Source organism: Epinephelus lanceolatus, chromosome 16, assembly GCF_041903045.1.
Source record: "Epinephelus lanceolatus isolate andai-2023 chromosome 16, ASM4190304v1, whole genome shotgun sequence".
In the NCBI taxonomy this organism is placed as follows: domain Eukaryota; kingdom Metazoa; phylum Chordata; class Actinopteri; order Perciformes; family Serranidae; genus Epinephelus; species Epinephelus lanceolatus.
The window spans coordinates 18,452,476-18,468,762 of NC_135749.1; the positions used below are offsets into that span (position 1 = coordinate 18,452,476).

Consider the following 16,287-nt stretch of genomic DNA (forward strand, 5'->3'; position numbering starts at 1 on the left):
TTTGCACACTCTTGGCATTCTCTCCATGAGCTTCAAGAGGTAGTCACCTGAAATGGTTTCCACTTCACAGGTGTGCCTTATCAGGGTTAATTAGTGGAATTTCTTGCTTTATCAATGGGGTTGGGACCATCAGTTGTGTTGTGCAGAAGTCAGGTTAATACACAGCCGACAGCCCTATTGGACAACTGTTAAAATTCATATTATGGCAAGAACCAATCAGCTAACTAAAGAAAAACCAGTGGCCATCATTACTTTAAGAAATGAAGGTCAGTCAGTCCGGAAAATTGCAAAAACTTTAAATGTGTCCCCAAGTGGAGTCGCAAAAACCATCAAGCGCTACAACGAAACTGGCACACATGAGGACCGACCCAGGAAAGGAAGACCAAGAGTCACCTCTGCTTCTGAGGATAAGTTCATCTGAGTCACCAGCCTCAGAAATGGCAAGTTAACAGCAGCTCAGATCAGAGACCAGATGAATGCCACACAGAGTTCTAGCAGCAGACCCATCTCTAGAACAACTGTTAAGAGGAGACTGCGCCAATCAGGCCTTCATGGTCAAATAGCTGCTAGGAAACCACTGCTAAGGAGAGGCAACAAGCAGAAGAGATTTGTTTGGGCCAAGAAACACAAGGAATGGACATTAGACCAGTGGAAATCTGTGCTTTGGTCTGATGAGTCCAAATTTGAGATCTTTGGTTTCAACCGCCGTGTCTTTGTGAGACGCAGAAAAGGTGAACGGATGGATTCCACATGCCTGGTTCCCACTGTGAAGCATGGAGGAGGAGGTGTGATGGTGTGGGGGTGTTTTGCTGGTGACACTGTTGGGGATTTATTCAAAATTGAAGGCACACTGAACCAGCATGGCTACCACAGCATCCTGCAGCGACATGCCATCCCATCCGGTTTGCATTTAGTTGGACGATCATTTATTTTTCAACAGGACAATGACCCCAAACACACCTCCAGGCTGTGTAAGGGCTATTTGACCAAGAAGGAGAGTGATGGAGTGCTGCGGCAGATGACCTGGCCTCCACAGTCACCGGACCTGAACCCAATCGAGATGGTTTGGGGTGAGCTGGACCGCAGAGTGAAGGCAAAGGGGCCAACAAGTGCTAAACACCTCTGGGAACTGCTTCAAGACTGTTGGAAAACCATTTCAGGTGACTACCTCTTGAAGCTCATGGAGAGAATGCCAAGAGTGTGCAAAGCAATAATCAGAGCAAAGGGTGGCTATTTTGAAGAAACTAGAATATAAAACATGTTTTCAGTTATTTCACCTTTTTTTGTTAAGTACATAACTCCACGTGTTCATTCATAGTTTTGATGCCTTCAGTGAGAATCTACAATGTAAATAGTCATGAAAATAAAGAAAACGCATTGAATGAGAAGGTGTGTCCAAACTTTTGGCCTGTACTGTAAATCAGTAACACAAGTAGTCCATTGGAAGTTCCAAGTAACACATTTTACAACATTTTATATTAAATACAGTAAAGTCTAACACTTAACGCTTTTTAGAGTCAGAGGACCAGAACCACTGAGGCAAGCTGGTGCTAAAACAAAAAGGTTCATTTCAAAATACATCAATACAAATTCAATTAGCAGACACGACACACTCTAACACTAAATATGAAATATAATTCATGGTTTAATAATATTAAGAACAGCGTATATGAAGCGGTCACTTAGTGTGTTATATAAGGGTCACATTTTATTAATAGAGATCACTAAAAAAGATATGTGTGTGAAAAGGATCATTTCACACAAGTGATTATCCTCTGCTATTGAATGTCACCACAGTGCTGTTGTATTCAACGTCACAGTCTTCTCCAAGTATCATATACTGATCACCTCTCTCTCATCACACACACGCACACACACACACACACACACACACACACACACACACACACACAGTGCTAAAAAAACAAACAGGGTAATGTGTAAAGGCTACAGTTGGTCCAATAATACTTGGTTGTTCTTGTTTGAAGTATATAGAAACATCTTTCACACACAGTGCTGTGCATACCAGCACTTTACTGGATTATAGATAAGTGCAAAATGTGGTAACTTTTGGCAAAGTTAACAAATATACAACACCAATTCTAATAACTTACAAAATGCATTAACAAAAATAACTGATCTTTAGTTTTCCAGTGAAGGTATTAAATTAAGCACACAGTGATATCCAAAACACAACGGACAAAAATAGGTTAAGTGCAAAAAAGCTAAGTGAAGCATAGCAGTTTAGCACACACCTGACTGGACATACTCAAAGTGTCCCACAGTGCAAAGCGTCCAATCAGTATTTAATAATTTAAGGTAGAAAATGTTGGGTATAAGACGAAGATGAGGAGAGCATGCTTGTGATGATAAGGCCATCTTCTTTTTTCAAAATCCGGGGAATATTCCTTGGTTATTCGGGTCTGTTTAAAAATATCTCACATTAAATACAGGACCGCTTTCGTCCTTGTCGTAATTAATATCTGCTCGTGTTGCCAGAGTACTGGAGAATCAGCACCCCAGTCTAGAAGGCTTTCAGCTCATTGGTGTGTTTCATCTTTTGACTCCCACAGAATGACAGCACTTCCTAAGTTGATATGTACCATATAGTGACTTTGTTTTGGAGTTTGCTTTCCACCCTTTAGGATTTATTAAACCCTTGATGCAATTTTTACAACAATCATTTAGGAGATCTAAGTGCATACTGTATTCTCCCTGTTGGGTGGATCCTTCACCCTTTCACAGAGAATGTGAATATCCAGTGTCGCTGTTATTGTTTCTTTCCTCCATGGCCATTAACAAATCTGTTCCTCCCATGAGCTCTCCTTCGTTTTGTAGGTTGTAAACTTCTCAATGAATCCCTCTGAGCTATGGAAGCAAGAGACGTAACAACGTTAAACATTTCAAATGGAGTTTACGCAACAGTTGTCACCAATCTGCCTGTCGTGACTGACCTGCATCGCCATCTGGGACAAAACCAAACGAGTCGACAACACTGCTGTCATCGCACTCCTCACTGTGCAGAGGATTGCTCTGGAAACACAAGGAAGCTCAGTGTGATAAATAAAAAGATGAGCAGCTGTGTAGAGTAACTGCACAGCAAGCAGGAGATCACTGACTGTTTATTTTGACATGTCACAGTCTGAAAAGCACACGTGTAACTAATAAAATGAAGGAATTCCATTTAACTGCATCAGTTTCATGCTCCTGGAGTTTCATGTTCACTTCATTAGACCAGAGTTAATGTTATTAGTAACACCTGTGCTTTTCCCTCGATGACACCTAAATTTAACCTTAAGAACAATAAGTCACCAAAGCAAGATTTTCAGCTGGTTTAAGTTACTCTTAAAACACATTGTAAATGAAAACTCAAAATATAACCGAACCAAATCAACATCTTACCTTCATTTTATTTTGATCATACCAAATCATTCCATATAAACATAAGAGTGTGATGAGTGCCTAAAAATGTGCAAGAGGATACAAAAAAGTTTGGTTAAACACTGTTTTTTTCCACGGACATGAGAGAAAGTATATTAAATAAGCAGAAAACAGGAACCCAAAGTTACATATGTATTGTAATATATATACACAACATCCACGCTAAAGCAACATTGGGCCTCATTCACAAACACAGCGCACACACAAATCTGTGCTTAAACTGTGCATATGAATATTTTACGCACAAATACGGGATTCATCAGAATTTTCTTATCTGAATTTGTTGGTACCCTGCGAACAAATTTAGAACGGCCTCAGGCCACATATATGCACCAATGATCAGGGCCTAGCAGTCTTAAAAAATGTATACACACACCATTCAACTAAATGCACAGCATAGTAAAACTGCATTTATTAAAAAAGGCTTTCATAGGAAAGAATATTTAAAAATGTTAATTTACTAATGCCAATGAAACTGACACCCCTTTATTCATAATAAAATATTCAGTTATAAAGACATAGTGTGCCAGTGAGAATGAGAATGCCCATATTGAAATGTAATAGTTTTGGTTTCATTGTTCTTATTTACTTGGTCTATAATTGATTAAAATGCATGTATAGAGTGTATAAAAGACTGATTTACCCCCAAGCAGGTGTTCAGATGGCATATCTAGTCTTACTGGAAGTTACTGTAGCCAGTGCCTTCATGAGAGAGCAGAGACTGATACTATAAGAAACGCATCTAACAAAGCTGACTGGTGCGCATGTGTCATTTTTGCATGCACGCTTATTTTGTGCGCCAAGTAAGAAAAATACTACACATTCATTAGTGAATGAGGCCCATTGTGTCAACGCTGCTTTGCATGTGAACAGGCTGGCAAGAGTGAACATAGTTAACCCTGTAGAGTTTTAGGGCTGTTAAAAAGAGCCACACTCAGTGATGTACAGCCAGTGCTGTTGGGATAAACTCAAAAGCAACATCATTAGAAAAGCTTTGGGCAGCAGAGTAAAGCACTCATATCTGCATGGACAGCTTTCAAAACGCTACAGGTCTCTGACACACTTCGGTGTGACTGCTATGAAACAACTGTTACCAGAAACAACTAGCAGAAGTAAGGTAGGATATCCACTCCTTTTCAATACTTGTCCATGTAGTTTACATTAACAGGTGCCTAGTGGCCCTTTTTGAGAAGGTACATCAGGGCATTGCAGAGTAATCACATTTATAGTTGCATAATAGTGATGCACCTGTTTTTGACTGACTTAAGTGAAACATATTCTCCATGAGTGCACACACACATATACACACGTTTTGTTCTTACCAGACACAGCAGCCACAGCATTACATAGAGAATCTGTGTCTTGGAAAACAAGTCATGACCGAATTTCACACACACAAGAGCCTCGAGGAAAGCAATGGCCCTGGAAGAAAACATAAGAGCATTGGATTAATGGTATGGTTACTATGGATGTTTTTATATTCAACAATGGCCCCCTCTCTTGGCAAATTCATTTCATTGCAGCGGGGCGTCTATATCGATGCATAACACTTGTGGCATATGAGTCCAACATGCATGTGTTCTGTATTATTGTTCCCCAGCAATATTCGCTCATGAAGCTGCTGTGGGAACTCAGTTGTAAAGGTTACTCTGCAGGGGTAAACCTCGGACAGGAAAGCAGTCTCAATGTTAAGTAATTCATGCAGACGGAGAGAGCCTGTCTCGTTGCTATGGAAACTAGAGCAGACTGAGGGCATTAGCAGCTTTGTGTCTGAGATGAGGTCAATAACTATTACGTTATGAATTTAAAGTGACCACAAACTGCACTGTTATAAGGTGACTTTAAAACCTGTTAAACCTTGTCCAATCGTCTGTTATCAGGCTAAAATGGCTCGTAGGACCTGGAATATTTGCAGGCTAACAAGATTGTGGGCGTGTGGCCAACAAAATAGTAGTTTCAGTTTCCTATCAGTTTGTCTGGTGCCACCTGTAGTGAGTATCTATTTACTGTTTGTTAAGTTGTAAATGTGCAAGAGCTTTGATTGGTTGTTATTTTTAACTCTACAACATCAGATATCTCCCCTGCCAATACATTTCAACCATTAACCATTAACTGGAATAGACCAGTACTACATGACCTTCAGTTGCTGTTCTGATTTGTTCGATTAAAAACAGGGATAGCCAACCAGCCAACCAGCCTGGGCACATTGTAAAACAGCCGACAAGATTAAAGAAAGCCACACCTGACCCTGGACAAAGTTCAGTGTCAGTTTGCTTACCGGGCTTTTTTTTATTAAGGCTAAAACCAAAATGGCATGTGCAATGAAAGAAGAAATGAGTAAAACTTAAAATGTTATGACTGTCCTTAAAAGAATTCCTACTAGGGGAAGAGTTTTCAAAAAGTAGCATTGATGCAGCTTCTTTTCTAGACCAGTGAAATACATGAACTGTTAAGACAAAAGATACTCACCCAAACACCCAGCACTGTGTGCCAACTCGTTTACACTGGGTGTCTGTCAGGTATGCATAATATTGTCTGAAAGAGGTTGGAAAAAAAGAGGAAATTTGTAATTGCCAAGAATAAAGGATGCATTTAAAGGGACAGTCCACCCCAAAAATCCAAAATATATACATGTATATACAGTATATACATAATCCACAGACCTTATTGTGAGCAGTTTCATGTAGGAACTTTTTTTTCTACCAAACTACACCCCCAACTGTATCACCGCAAGCATCCAGTAATGCATGTACTCATGACTGTGTAGAGATTAATGCCGTCCTCTTCTACTGAGCTGTAACATCAGCTAGCTCAGTGATGCCTGGAAGAGTGAGGTAAGAGGAATAATGTGCATTTTTACACACAAGACGCAGCGTAACTAAATTGATTATTTCAAAAGTGAAAAGTTTACTTCTGTTTCCTGTTAGGTTTAGAACTACTGTTTTTAGTTTTGCCATTTAAACGTCCCACAATATTTGGTGAGGCGACATGAGTGCTCTTACTGCATTACTCTCAGCAGGAAACAGCTTACTTCTCCAGTTTCCGCCATATAAATACAAATACATTATGTGCAGGCACACCTGGCTTTGAAAGGAAATGGGACACTCTGATTGGTTGAATTCATGTTGTGCCCAAAAAACACAGGGCCAAATACAACCCCTTTGCCCCTTGCACTTTATTTTGCACCCAGATTATGTGCCGTTTCACTAGCAAAAATTAAATTTGGACACGCCCAGTGGTGCTAGGTGAACTAGCAGAAGATGCATGCTTCCCTCTGCGCGGTGACACGGTCGGCGGGTATAGTTTGGTAGAGAGGAAATAGTTCCTATAAGAAACTGCTCACAACAAGGTCTGTGGATTATCTTGAGTAACCAGGTCATGATTTCTAGAAAGAGACGTTGCTGTTGAGTTTTCAAATGTGTGTTTTTTGGCGCTTTGAGCACCACAAGCCGAGTGCTATCTAGTTCCATTATATTGGAGAGAAGGCAGACATGTCTACAGCTGATACCTCCAACACTCTGCAACTCACACCAAAACAATCTAGACTAATACACAGCACTACAGGTAAGAGGGAAAAGATGTTGTATTTATAGATTGAACATACCGCACAGTGGGCGCAGTGATGACTCCAATGAGGAGGATGCGACACCAGCTGAGAGGGTGAGAAGCCTGGAAGACGAAAATGTGCTTGAGGAAGAACGTGTTCAACTCTGTCAGCTGTGAAGATAACAGGATGTTAGACAAGATTAAAGGACTTATTATGGATATTTTGTATATTTACTCCAAAGTGTGAGTGGCAGGATGACACAGTGAAGGAGGAGCTTTTCTAGAATAACTCATTCACTGATTAATCAAATAATAGTCAACAGCAACAGTAAATCTGAAGTCAAAGAATACAGTACCTGCCATAGGATCATAAAGAGATAGATGCCTGCTACTCTCTGGAAGGAGGACTTTGGGTCAAACCAGCGCACATACGTCCAGCTGGCTGGGGTGAACTGGAGCACGGCCCTCTTTATCTTCCCTGTGGTGGTGTGGATTTCCCTGAACAGAGTAGGTGCACTTTTGAGGATACTGAGATACATACACATGTAATCTTGCATTATACCATATTATTTTAGATTATTTAGGCTTTTGGGGGTTTTAAAAGACAGAGGAAATAAAAGAAAAAAAGACAAAGCTTCACTGACTTGATGCTGGCCCAGCGATAGGTCCTCATCTCCAAAAACCGGCAGGCAGTCATACCCAACCAGATGCCTCCTCCGTTACACAACAGTATGTCCAGTATCACCTGATCCCACCAGCACTCTGCAAAGTTTGGCAGCAGGTGCATGAAGAATAGCTGAGGAAAAAGGAGAGATTAAGCGGGAAAATAAAATGTACTAATGTGGTCAAAGAGATAAAAAGCTTTTTTAATCAACTGACTGCATTTCCTTAGTATGTTACTTGAATGATTCTGGCACCTTGTGGGTGTCAGGATCTGTGACGCAGCTGATTCTGTGATGAGTAAATCTGGTATTAGGTTAAATCCTGTAATCTAATCCCTTCAGTCAACAACTGGCTGCAGTCAAGGCGACAGCACTTGTTATGTGCAGAAACCCCTTCTCATACTACTGCTTTGTAATGGGTTTCTTCCAAACAAACAATTCTTGCTGCCTGCACACACCGAGCTGAAGCAGTGCAGCGGCCTGTATAGACTGGATCACTACAGATTACAAGTAATGACTTTTTTTGCATGGCCTTGGACACTTACTTTCTGTTTAGATCCTTGGACTGCTCTGATTCAGGCAACAGATTTTAACACAGGCACATTAAGCCTGACTGCATCTTGAACACATGCATGTTACCTCAGTCAGCTCCCAGGTGATGCTGATGGTCCAACAGAGGCCGTAGCTGCGGATGAGCACAGCCTTCATGGCCCAGCCTGCAAAGTGCCCGAATGCAAAGATGTCAAAGTGGCTCACGATCCGGTCCCATGTTATCACTGTACAGTTCACAGCATATTCCTGTGAAGGGAAAGGTTACCAAGTCAGAAAATTCATCTGGAAATAACAGAGAACGATTAAAGAGAAGACTTCTCCATGTCTCCATCCTTCCATCTTTTCCGACATCTTCTAATATCTTGGACCCTATCTTACACCCGAAGCAAGAAGTAAGATGCACCTACATGGGCAGGTTCAGAACCTGTGTACACTTTGCTTATTACACACACAGGAATCTGCAGATGGGTTGCGGTTGGTTGAAATAATACATCATTAATGAGGAAAATATTAATTATGTTCTCTAAAATGTGAACATAGCAGCTCCTCAGCAAACTCCCCATTAACAGAGATCTACACCTAAGGGACTAAATACATCATCTTTGCATCTTGCACCTTATTTTGCGCCCAGATTCTGCACTTTTTAACTAGAAAAAATGGTTGGACATGCCTTAAATGCACTTACCCCAGGCACTTCAGGCCTTGTGCTACACTGGAGATTGTTTAAATAGGGCACATAGTATTAGTTGTGGTGTGTGTACTTGATCTAATTTTTCAGATGACAGGGTTTTAAAACATCCTCACCATGATATCAGCTTCCCGTGTGGCATAGCGCAGATTTGGGTCCAGCCAGTACATCAGCATCTTTACTTGGTCCCAGTTGAGGAAGATGATGAAGACAAGGAACAGGAAGTACAGAACACTGAGGCCTACCCAGGACAAGAGAACGCAAGTGAGGATTAATAAAACTGAAAGATTGATCCAAGCAGAAAAAGAAAGGTAAATTAATTTCAGTTCAATTTTATTTATAAAGCCTACGATCACAAATCACAGTTTGCCTCAGAGGGCGTTAACTATACAATACATTAATGTGAATGATGCACAGCATGTGAGACAGATGTGGATGTGAACACTCACCAAACACCATCCGCCATATTGCAGGGTGTGGCCTGGTGAAAGGTCCTGATAAAGAAAGGTTTGTTGACACTATTAGTAGAGACAAACAAGTCTTAGCTCAAGGCCCATTAAGGTTTTTTTTCAGAGTCACCAACACATCTCATGGTCTTCCTCAAGATGGCATTTGCTCAGTTGTCATGGAGATATGTAGCTCCCTTTATACAACACCAATTTTTGTTTTCTAGGATAGTGAAAGCATGACCTGCCCTACTTTCCCTCTGATTGGCTTGTACTTGTTGCCTTTGTTGGTTGAGTTAGTCAGGTTTTAACAAGAAGAGTGAGATTTGTTAGGGTTAGGGTAAAAATGTCAGGGTGAGCCAATGAGAGGCAGAGTAGAGTGGGTAATGCCTTCACTATCCCAGGAAACAACCACCGTTATCACGTCAAGTTCCATGCTTGACAACTTAACTATTTCTGTGACAACTCAGCAAGCTGTAAGATGTGGTTGAAAGCTCTGTAATTGAACTTTAAAGGTCCAGTGTGGAGGATTTTGTGGCATCTCGTGGTGAGGTTGCAGAACTGCAACTTCTCCTGTCCGCCAAGCATGTCGGAGAACTATGGAGGCTGACGCGAAAACGTGAATGGCCCTATGTAGAGCCAGTGTTTAATCTGTCTGTTCTGGGTACTGTAGAGCAACATGGGGGACTCCTTGGGAGAGCTCTGTATGTAGAAATAAACAGCTCATTCTACGGCAACGAAAAAACAACTCTTATTTTCACGTAATTGTAAACTAATAAAAACATGGTTATGAATACCATGTACCAGTTCGGCCAATAAATGTCCCTAAATCCTACATATGGGACATTTAAGTTTAGTTTTTTTTACAATACACTTTCATAATGAATCAAGAAATATTTAGACTGGCATGTCTTGTTATTATCTGATATTTGCATCAACAAAATAAATATGACAGCAACTAAATATCAATTTATAATCTGACAAAAATTATCAGAATAATCTGTTTTGCTATAGAATGTCAGGAAATGGTAAAAATGACCCTCACAATTTCCTAAAGCCTGTGATGATGTCTTCAAAGTGCTTGATTCTTTCAACCAAAAGTCTAAAACCCAATTTTCTATCACATACAATAGAAAAAAGCAGCAACTCCTCATATTTGAGAGGCTGGAAGCAGTGAATATTTGGTATTTCTGCCTGAAAAGTGGCTGAAACTACTACCTAATTATCAAAATAGTTGCCAATTTATGTTAGTTTACTAATTGTTTCAGATGTGCAGAGGGCAAGACAAGAAATAGCAGTGGCTGGGACTTAATTACACCCCTCACACACACACACACACACACACACACACACACACAACCATAAAGTCATGCTTGATACGCTAGATTATGCCTGTATATGTGAAATGAGCTGTGGATTTTGGTTTGGGATACTCCAGAAAAATGCAACAGAGGAGTAGCATATTTGTCATATTTAGTACTATTCTGGCAGAATTTAGCATAGCGCCAAACTTAATTATTTCTCTGATTTAGTTTTGGTTACCATAGTCTCCAAATAAATGCATGAAAACAGTAAATGGGATTCAAATCACAAATGTTTTTGGGGGAAGACCCCCCCCCCCCCCCCCACCCCACTTCTCAGACCAAAAAGTTACACCCTTGGATGAATAGATTACCATTAGGCAAGGCCAGGACACTGATGACCAGGAAGAAGGAGATAACCACCAATAGTCCAACTCGTAGGTTGCTGTCAGAGTGCTCATCATCCCTGAAACATCACAGTATCACATGTTAACAAAGGAAAGCTTATCTTCATTCAGCACTGTGAATATGACATACATCCAGTTACAGGAAACTAGATTGTTTGTACTTAAATTCTTCAATACTAATATTAAACAGCACTTGACAAAGAAGTAAATGTTCACACTGTACCTGGTAAACGCAAAGTACATGAGACTGAGCACAGTGACTGTCAGGAGTGTGATGGTGTGTGGCTTATAGAAGAATTCAAGGCAGATATCGTCCACTTGTTGCTCGTTTATCATGCGGAAATGTAACTTATAGTTGGCATCGTCCTTTCGATGTGTTGGGGTGGCTGCCATGTCGCTGCTGTGGGCTGCTTTCTTTGTTTTGACGGCTACAACAAGTTGTAAAACCAGAGACAAGAAGATGATGCGAAGAGAGCCACTTAAGCAGGAACTCTGAAGGCGGACTGAAACATTGACTTAATGGGGGTGTTTGTACTTGAAAATACGCGTTGTGGTATTCAACAAGACAAATAGTGTATATTGTCAATATAATTATATAACGATTTTGATACAGCAGTCCCTCATTTAGTTAAATTAGGTGTTTTACAGGTGTTCTGCCGTCATAATGATATTAAATGCATTCAGCGGCCCCTACAAATCTGTCGCTGTGGTACATCCCACTGTGTGACACTTCCGTGAAGTCCTTCCGTTAGTCTACACGTGAAAACAGTTGACATTGTGCAACACCTTGGGTTCTGACAGAGGTGAGGACCAAAATTATCGTGAGTAAAAGATAACAGTCTAAAATAATATGTCTTGGGTTTGGCGGTTTTTCCCCGTTACGTTAAAGAGGCTTGTTGTTTTGGTAGCTTGCTAGCATTTTAAGCTAACGATTCACATGAGTTAGCCTCTTGTAGGGCAACAACCCAGTCACAAACTTTATTCATATCCTACCTGCATTAATTAATGACAAATGGAGATGTAAATCATTTTAATTGGCTCTCTGTAGATATAGATAACATTTGTTTCTTTCTACACGCCATTATACTCATGAACAGCCGAGCAGACACTATAAAAGCATTCACATGGACTTAAAAACCAAATATATATATTGAATGAAAGCATAGTGCAGATATATGCACGTGTCAAAGCACTTAAGTTTTTTTTGTTTGTTTTGTTTTGCGTTTGTATGAGAAGTTTTTATTAACAATCTGACTTGTATATAGAGAGCTTGTTGTCCACCTCTTACCTGTATAAATCAGTCACTGTAAATGTTAAAGTTGTCAACATGCATGGCCAAAAAATGTTGAATCATATTCTGATTCTAATGAAGGTGCAAATTTTGAAACTATTTTGTCGGCTTTAATGAAATTTTCTCAATGGAGGAGGTCCAAGTTGTCCATGATGACACACAACCTCTTGTTTTGATGGTAAAAAGCTCTTAGAAAATCAAACTATGATCTTCTTTCTTGCAGAATCACCATGGCATCGTCTGCTACACAGCTGTGTCTAAAATGCAGACAGCTTCTTTGCTCCAAGACAGTGGCTAGTACCTGGCGGTACTCCACTCAAGTTCGCCATTGCATTACACTAACAAGTGCATCCACAAGAATCCCAGATGGATCTTTATTTATCAAGGGGAATCACACAACAACTCAGACAGGACATAGGTGGAATCAACAGATGTTCTGTTACAGTGACTTAGCTGCCAAACATCTGGGAGCTGAGGCAAAGGAAGACAAGAATGTTGAAGGAACGTCAAGAGCTGATGTTATAGCGTACAAAAGCCCCCTGTTGCCAGCCACAGATGTTGTGCCTATGACTGAAAGCCAGATGTTTACAGGTACGTGTTGGTTTGCTGTGGTTGACCATAAAAACCTTTTAACTCAACAGTAAAATTTGATTTAGATTATTTTTTATCTTGAAAGGGAGTTGATTACATTATTCATGTTTTTCTTAAACCAGATCTGGATGCTGCTGCTGAGTTTTCACCATTAGAGGAGATCAGTGATGAAGAGGCTGTCAGTATATCTGTTCCCTCTGCCCTACCTCCTGCCTCCACCTCTCTCAGAGACTATGTCGATCACTCTGAGACACTCAGCAAACTGGTACAGCTAGGTAATTAAACTATGCAAGCTTTAAAAATATTGCTGAGAACAATATAAATCCATATTGATTTGTAGTTTGGAAGCATATTCAGATTTGTTGTACGCAGGCTGCTGGTTCTCTTTCTGTCATGCTCCCCATCATAAGGCGATAAAAGTTCATGCCTCCGACCCCACATTTTTTTTATCTATCATTAATAATAATTGAGAATGCAATGAATTAAAAATGATCCATATTGAATTTTAGTGAAGTAAAGGTCGCATGATATCATCAGCAAACTCTTGTTCTTTTAATCTCCCTACATAAATCATGTTCATTCATCTTTCTTTAACTCCATATTTTTCCCCTGGTCATCCAAGCCCCCCCAGCAGGGCCCACCCCACAGTTTGAGAACCACTGATCTAGGCAATGAACTTAAAAGGGCAACTTAACCCAAATCTGTCTGCTACACTACATGTTTGTGATTATTCCTCTCACTGCAGGTGTAAACCTGTGGAAGCTCGAACAAAGGCCCAACGTGGGCTCCATGCTACTGAAGCTGAACTTCAACACAGATGTGGCCCCAAGGCTGCTCTTTCTCAAAGAGATAGGAGTGGAGGACTCTCGCCTAGGCTATATCATCACACACAATCCCTTCATTCTCACTCAGAGTGTGGAAAACCTACAGGCCAGGTAACATGAAGGGATCTCAGAAACATTACATGCCTGTTTATTTGCCAAATTTCTGGCACGTCAGGTCATTTTCCATCTTTGCACCTGCCATAAGGCTGTCTTAATAATGTTGTCTTTTTTTGTTGTTTGCAAAGGGTGAATTATCTCAAGTCAAAGAAGTTCAGTTCTGAGACCATTGCATCTATGGTGACCAAAGCGCCGTATCTTCTTAACTTCAGTGTGAAGAGGCTGGACAACAGACTGGGCTTCTATCAGCAGCAGCTCAACATCAGTGCTTCTAATGTAAGTTAATTGTGATGAAGGAAGTCTCACTGAAAAGCTCAGCCATGTTTGCATCTTAAAATAAGTTGTGTCTCTGTGGGTAGAAAAATAAAATTGTTAATCATTTTGTTTCTCTCTTCAGACACGGAACATTGTAGCTCGTCTGCCCAGATTACTGTGTGGCAGTTTGGAGCCTGTTAAAGAAAATTTGAAGGTACTGAATGACAAAGACATAAATGGAAAACATTGTTTGAGTAACCTTAAGTGGCTGTGTTTAAATATTTTTTTGTAAATGTGTTCCACAGGTGTGTGAGATAGAACTTGGCTTTAAGGAAAATGAGATCCAACACATGGTTATTGCCGTCCCAAAAGTGCTGACTGCCAACAAGAGGAAGCTAACCCAAATATTTGACTACCTTCACAATGTCATGAAGGTGCCACACAACCTGATCGCCAAGTTCCCACAGGTACATTAGCAGCTTTTGGTTGTCAACTGAATTTATTTATTCTTTTGATTTAAAAAAAAATGAAGAACCGATTTCCTTTGTATTTTTGCCATATTCGGAATTATAACTTGAGAATCTGATTTATCCTCCAACAGGTGCTTAATTCCAGGTACTTGCGTATCAAAGAGCGCCACCAGTTCCTTGAATACCTTGGAAAGGCTCAGTATGATCCAACCCTGCCAAACTATATTGCCCTGGACCGTCTGGTGTCTTTGCCTGACGAGACTTTCTGCACTGAGCTGGCTTTGGCCACATTGGAAGATTTTCATTTGTTCCTAAAGACACTTTGAATTTTGATGAGGGGACATTATAAAGGACTTCAGAAACAAGTGGTCATGCACACAGAATAAGTACAATAATGTCAGACACATGCAGACGGAAAGTTTGCTCTGTAAATGTTATTTGTAATGAATACTGTATATGTATATGCACACTTTTGACTGAAATACTGATCTTATTTACTAAACTACTTATGTGAAGGGATCATAAATGTGATAAAACTCATGTTCAGTCTAATGCTTGTCAAACATTTGCAGGGCTGTGCATTTAATGATCATTGACCCTGTCGTAAAAAACTGTCTGTGATGAGAATGGATTGGGGCAGGTCTCACTTGTGTGAAATGTAACTAAGTGCTGCTTAATAATTGTGCTGTACTACATTTAAAAACTGAGATGTCAGACAGCGATTGTTTCAGCAGATTTAAATATTACATAGAAAAACAACAAATTAGCTTCTACAGTATGATGCGTAGTTATGCTGTATGTCATCGCTGCCCTGTGTTGTTGCTGAAAAGTATTTAAATAGGGCTTACAAATGAATTTATCAGGAATACCAATCAGTTAAAAATAATAATAACTAAAGATCATCCTGTGATCACTCCAGTTGGGATACAGCTGTTCATGGCAACAGGGGAGGCTTTTGCTGCAATACTGAAAGTGGCCACTGTGAAAAATTTGCTGCAATGCACAAGGAACAGTTTCTTCATAGGCCACTGTTGTAAAAGAAACATCTGTAAACCCGTTGACAGGACACCTTGACCTGCAAACAAGGTCAATTATGACTTTTTTCTATCTTGAATTTTTGAGGTGAGGTGGTTTTATATTTGTAAAAGTTTCCTGGAGCCAAGAAAAGGGATGTAAAAATCTGTGGCATCGACACAAAATGAGCTGAGTGGCGGGACCAGCAGTGGGCTGTATGCTGCAGATGTAATCCCAGAAGCTAGAAAACTTTTGTGGCATATGTGCCAGGTGAGCAACTCCACTGGAATGAATAGGTGCCATCTTGGCTTTTGGTATCTACTGTAGTATAAAGTAAAATCTGCAAGCCTTGGATTGACTGGCTACTGGAGCCAGCCTCAAGTGGCCAGTCAAAGTATTGCAGTTTATTGCACTATGGGGTTGGCTTCAATTTTCAGCCCCAAGGGTTGGGAAAATGTATTTGATTTTTGGGTGAACTCTCTCTTTCACACAACACTCACAGGGGTCATTTCACAGCAAAATGGGTACTTTATTTTCAGTAGGTCTACTTGAATGTATTGTATTTGCTGAAATTATTAAAATAGCTGGTATCATTCTGAATGCAGAGCTTTTACTTGTGACGGGATGATCTTTCTCTCTCGTATTGCTGCTTCTAACTTAAGTACTCAACCAATGCACTTTT

At 40.3% G+C, this 16,287-nt stretch overlaps 2 protein-coding genes across 3 annotated transcripts; one reads left to right on the top strand and one right to left on the bottom strand.

Moving 5' to 3' along the window:
- Positions 1-1,688: 1,688 nt before the first annotated feature.
- Positions 1,689-11,522, bottom strand: ptdss1b (phosphatidylserine synthase 1b). Its single transcript, XM_033636176.2, has 13 exons — positions 11,267-11,522; positions 11,011-11,102; positions 9,339-9,383; positions 9,006-9,130; positions 8,289-8,447; positions 7,632-7,783; positions 7,344-7,485; positions 7,046-7,158; positions 5,911-5,976; positions 4,764-4,863; positions 3,403-3,462; positions 2,955-3,033; positions 1,689-2,868 (listed from the first exon to the last, which is right to left on the bottom strand). The coding sequence occupies exons 1-13, from the start codon at positions 11,434-11,436 to the stop codon at positions 2,771-2,773; spliced, it is 1,401 nt and encodes a 466-aa protein (XP_033492067.2). The 5' UTR covers positions 11,437-11,522; the 3' UTR covers positions 1,689-2,770.
- A 230-nt stretch (positions 11,523-11,752) lies between these two features.
- mterf3 (mitochondrial transcription termination factor 3) lies at positions 11,753-16,205 on the top strand. Of its 2 annotated transcripts, none has more exons than XM_033636496.2 (8): positions 11,753-11,846; positions 12,558-12,925; positions 13,048-13,200; positions 13,671-13,860; positions 13,995-14,142; positions 14,264-14,335; positions 14,427-14,588; positions 14,723-16,205. In XM_033636496.2, the coding sequence occupies exons 2-8, from the start codon at positions 12,565-12,567 to the stop codon at positions 14,915-14,917; spliced, it is 1,281 nt and encodes a 426-aa protein (XP_033492387.2). In that variant the 5' UTR covers positions 11,753-11,846; positions 12,558-12,564; the 3' UTR covers positions 14,918-16,205. The 2 variants fall into 2 exon arrangements, with proteins under 2 accessions (XP_033492387.2, XP_033492385.2); XM_033636494.2 differs by having other exon boundaries at positions 11,784-11,864.
- The last annotated feature ends 82 nt before the right edge of the window (positions 16,206-16,287 follow it).

What these genes read in the sequence shown, in the direction of transcription:
- mterf3 (XM_033636496.2), top strand. Translation starts at nt 12,565, where the DNA reads ATGGCATCGTCTGCTACACAGCTGTGTCTAAAATGCAGACAGCTTCTT. An exon ending in TGAAAGCCAGATGTTTACAG is followed by an intron (nt 12,926 to 13,047) that starts GTACGTGTTGGT and finishes TTCTTAAACCAG; the next exon opens with ATCTGGATGCTGCTGCTGAG. An exon ending in TGATCGCCAAGTTCCCACAG is followed by an intron (nt 14,589 to 14,722) that starts GTACATTAGCAG and finishes ATCCTCCAACAG; the next exon opens with GTGCTTAATTCCAGGTACTT.
- ptdss1b (XM_033636176.2), bottom strand. Translation starts at nt 11,436, where the DNA reads ATGGCAGCCACCCCAACACATCGAAAGGACGATGCCAACTATAAGTTA. An exon ending in TATCGCTGGGCCAGCATCAA is followed by an intron (nt 7,486 to 7,631) that starts GTCAGTGAAGCT and finishes TACTCTGTTCAG; the next exon opens with GGAAATCCACACCACCACAG. An exon ending in TGCTGTGGCTGCTGTGTCTG is followed by an intron (nt 3,463 to 4,763) that starts GTAAGAACAAAA and finishes GCACATTTTTAG; the next exon opens with GCACTCATCACACTCTTATG.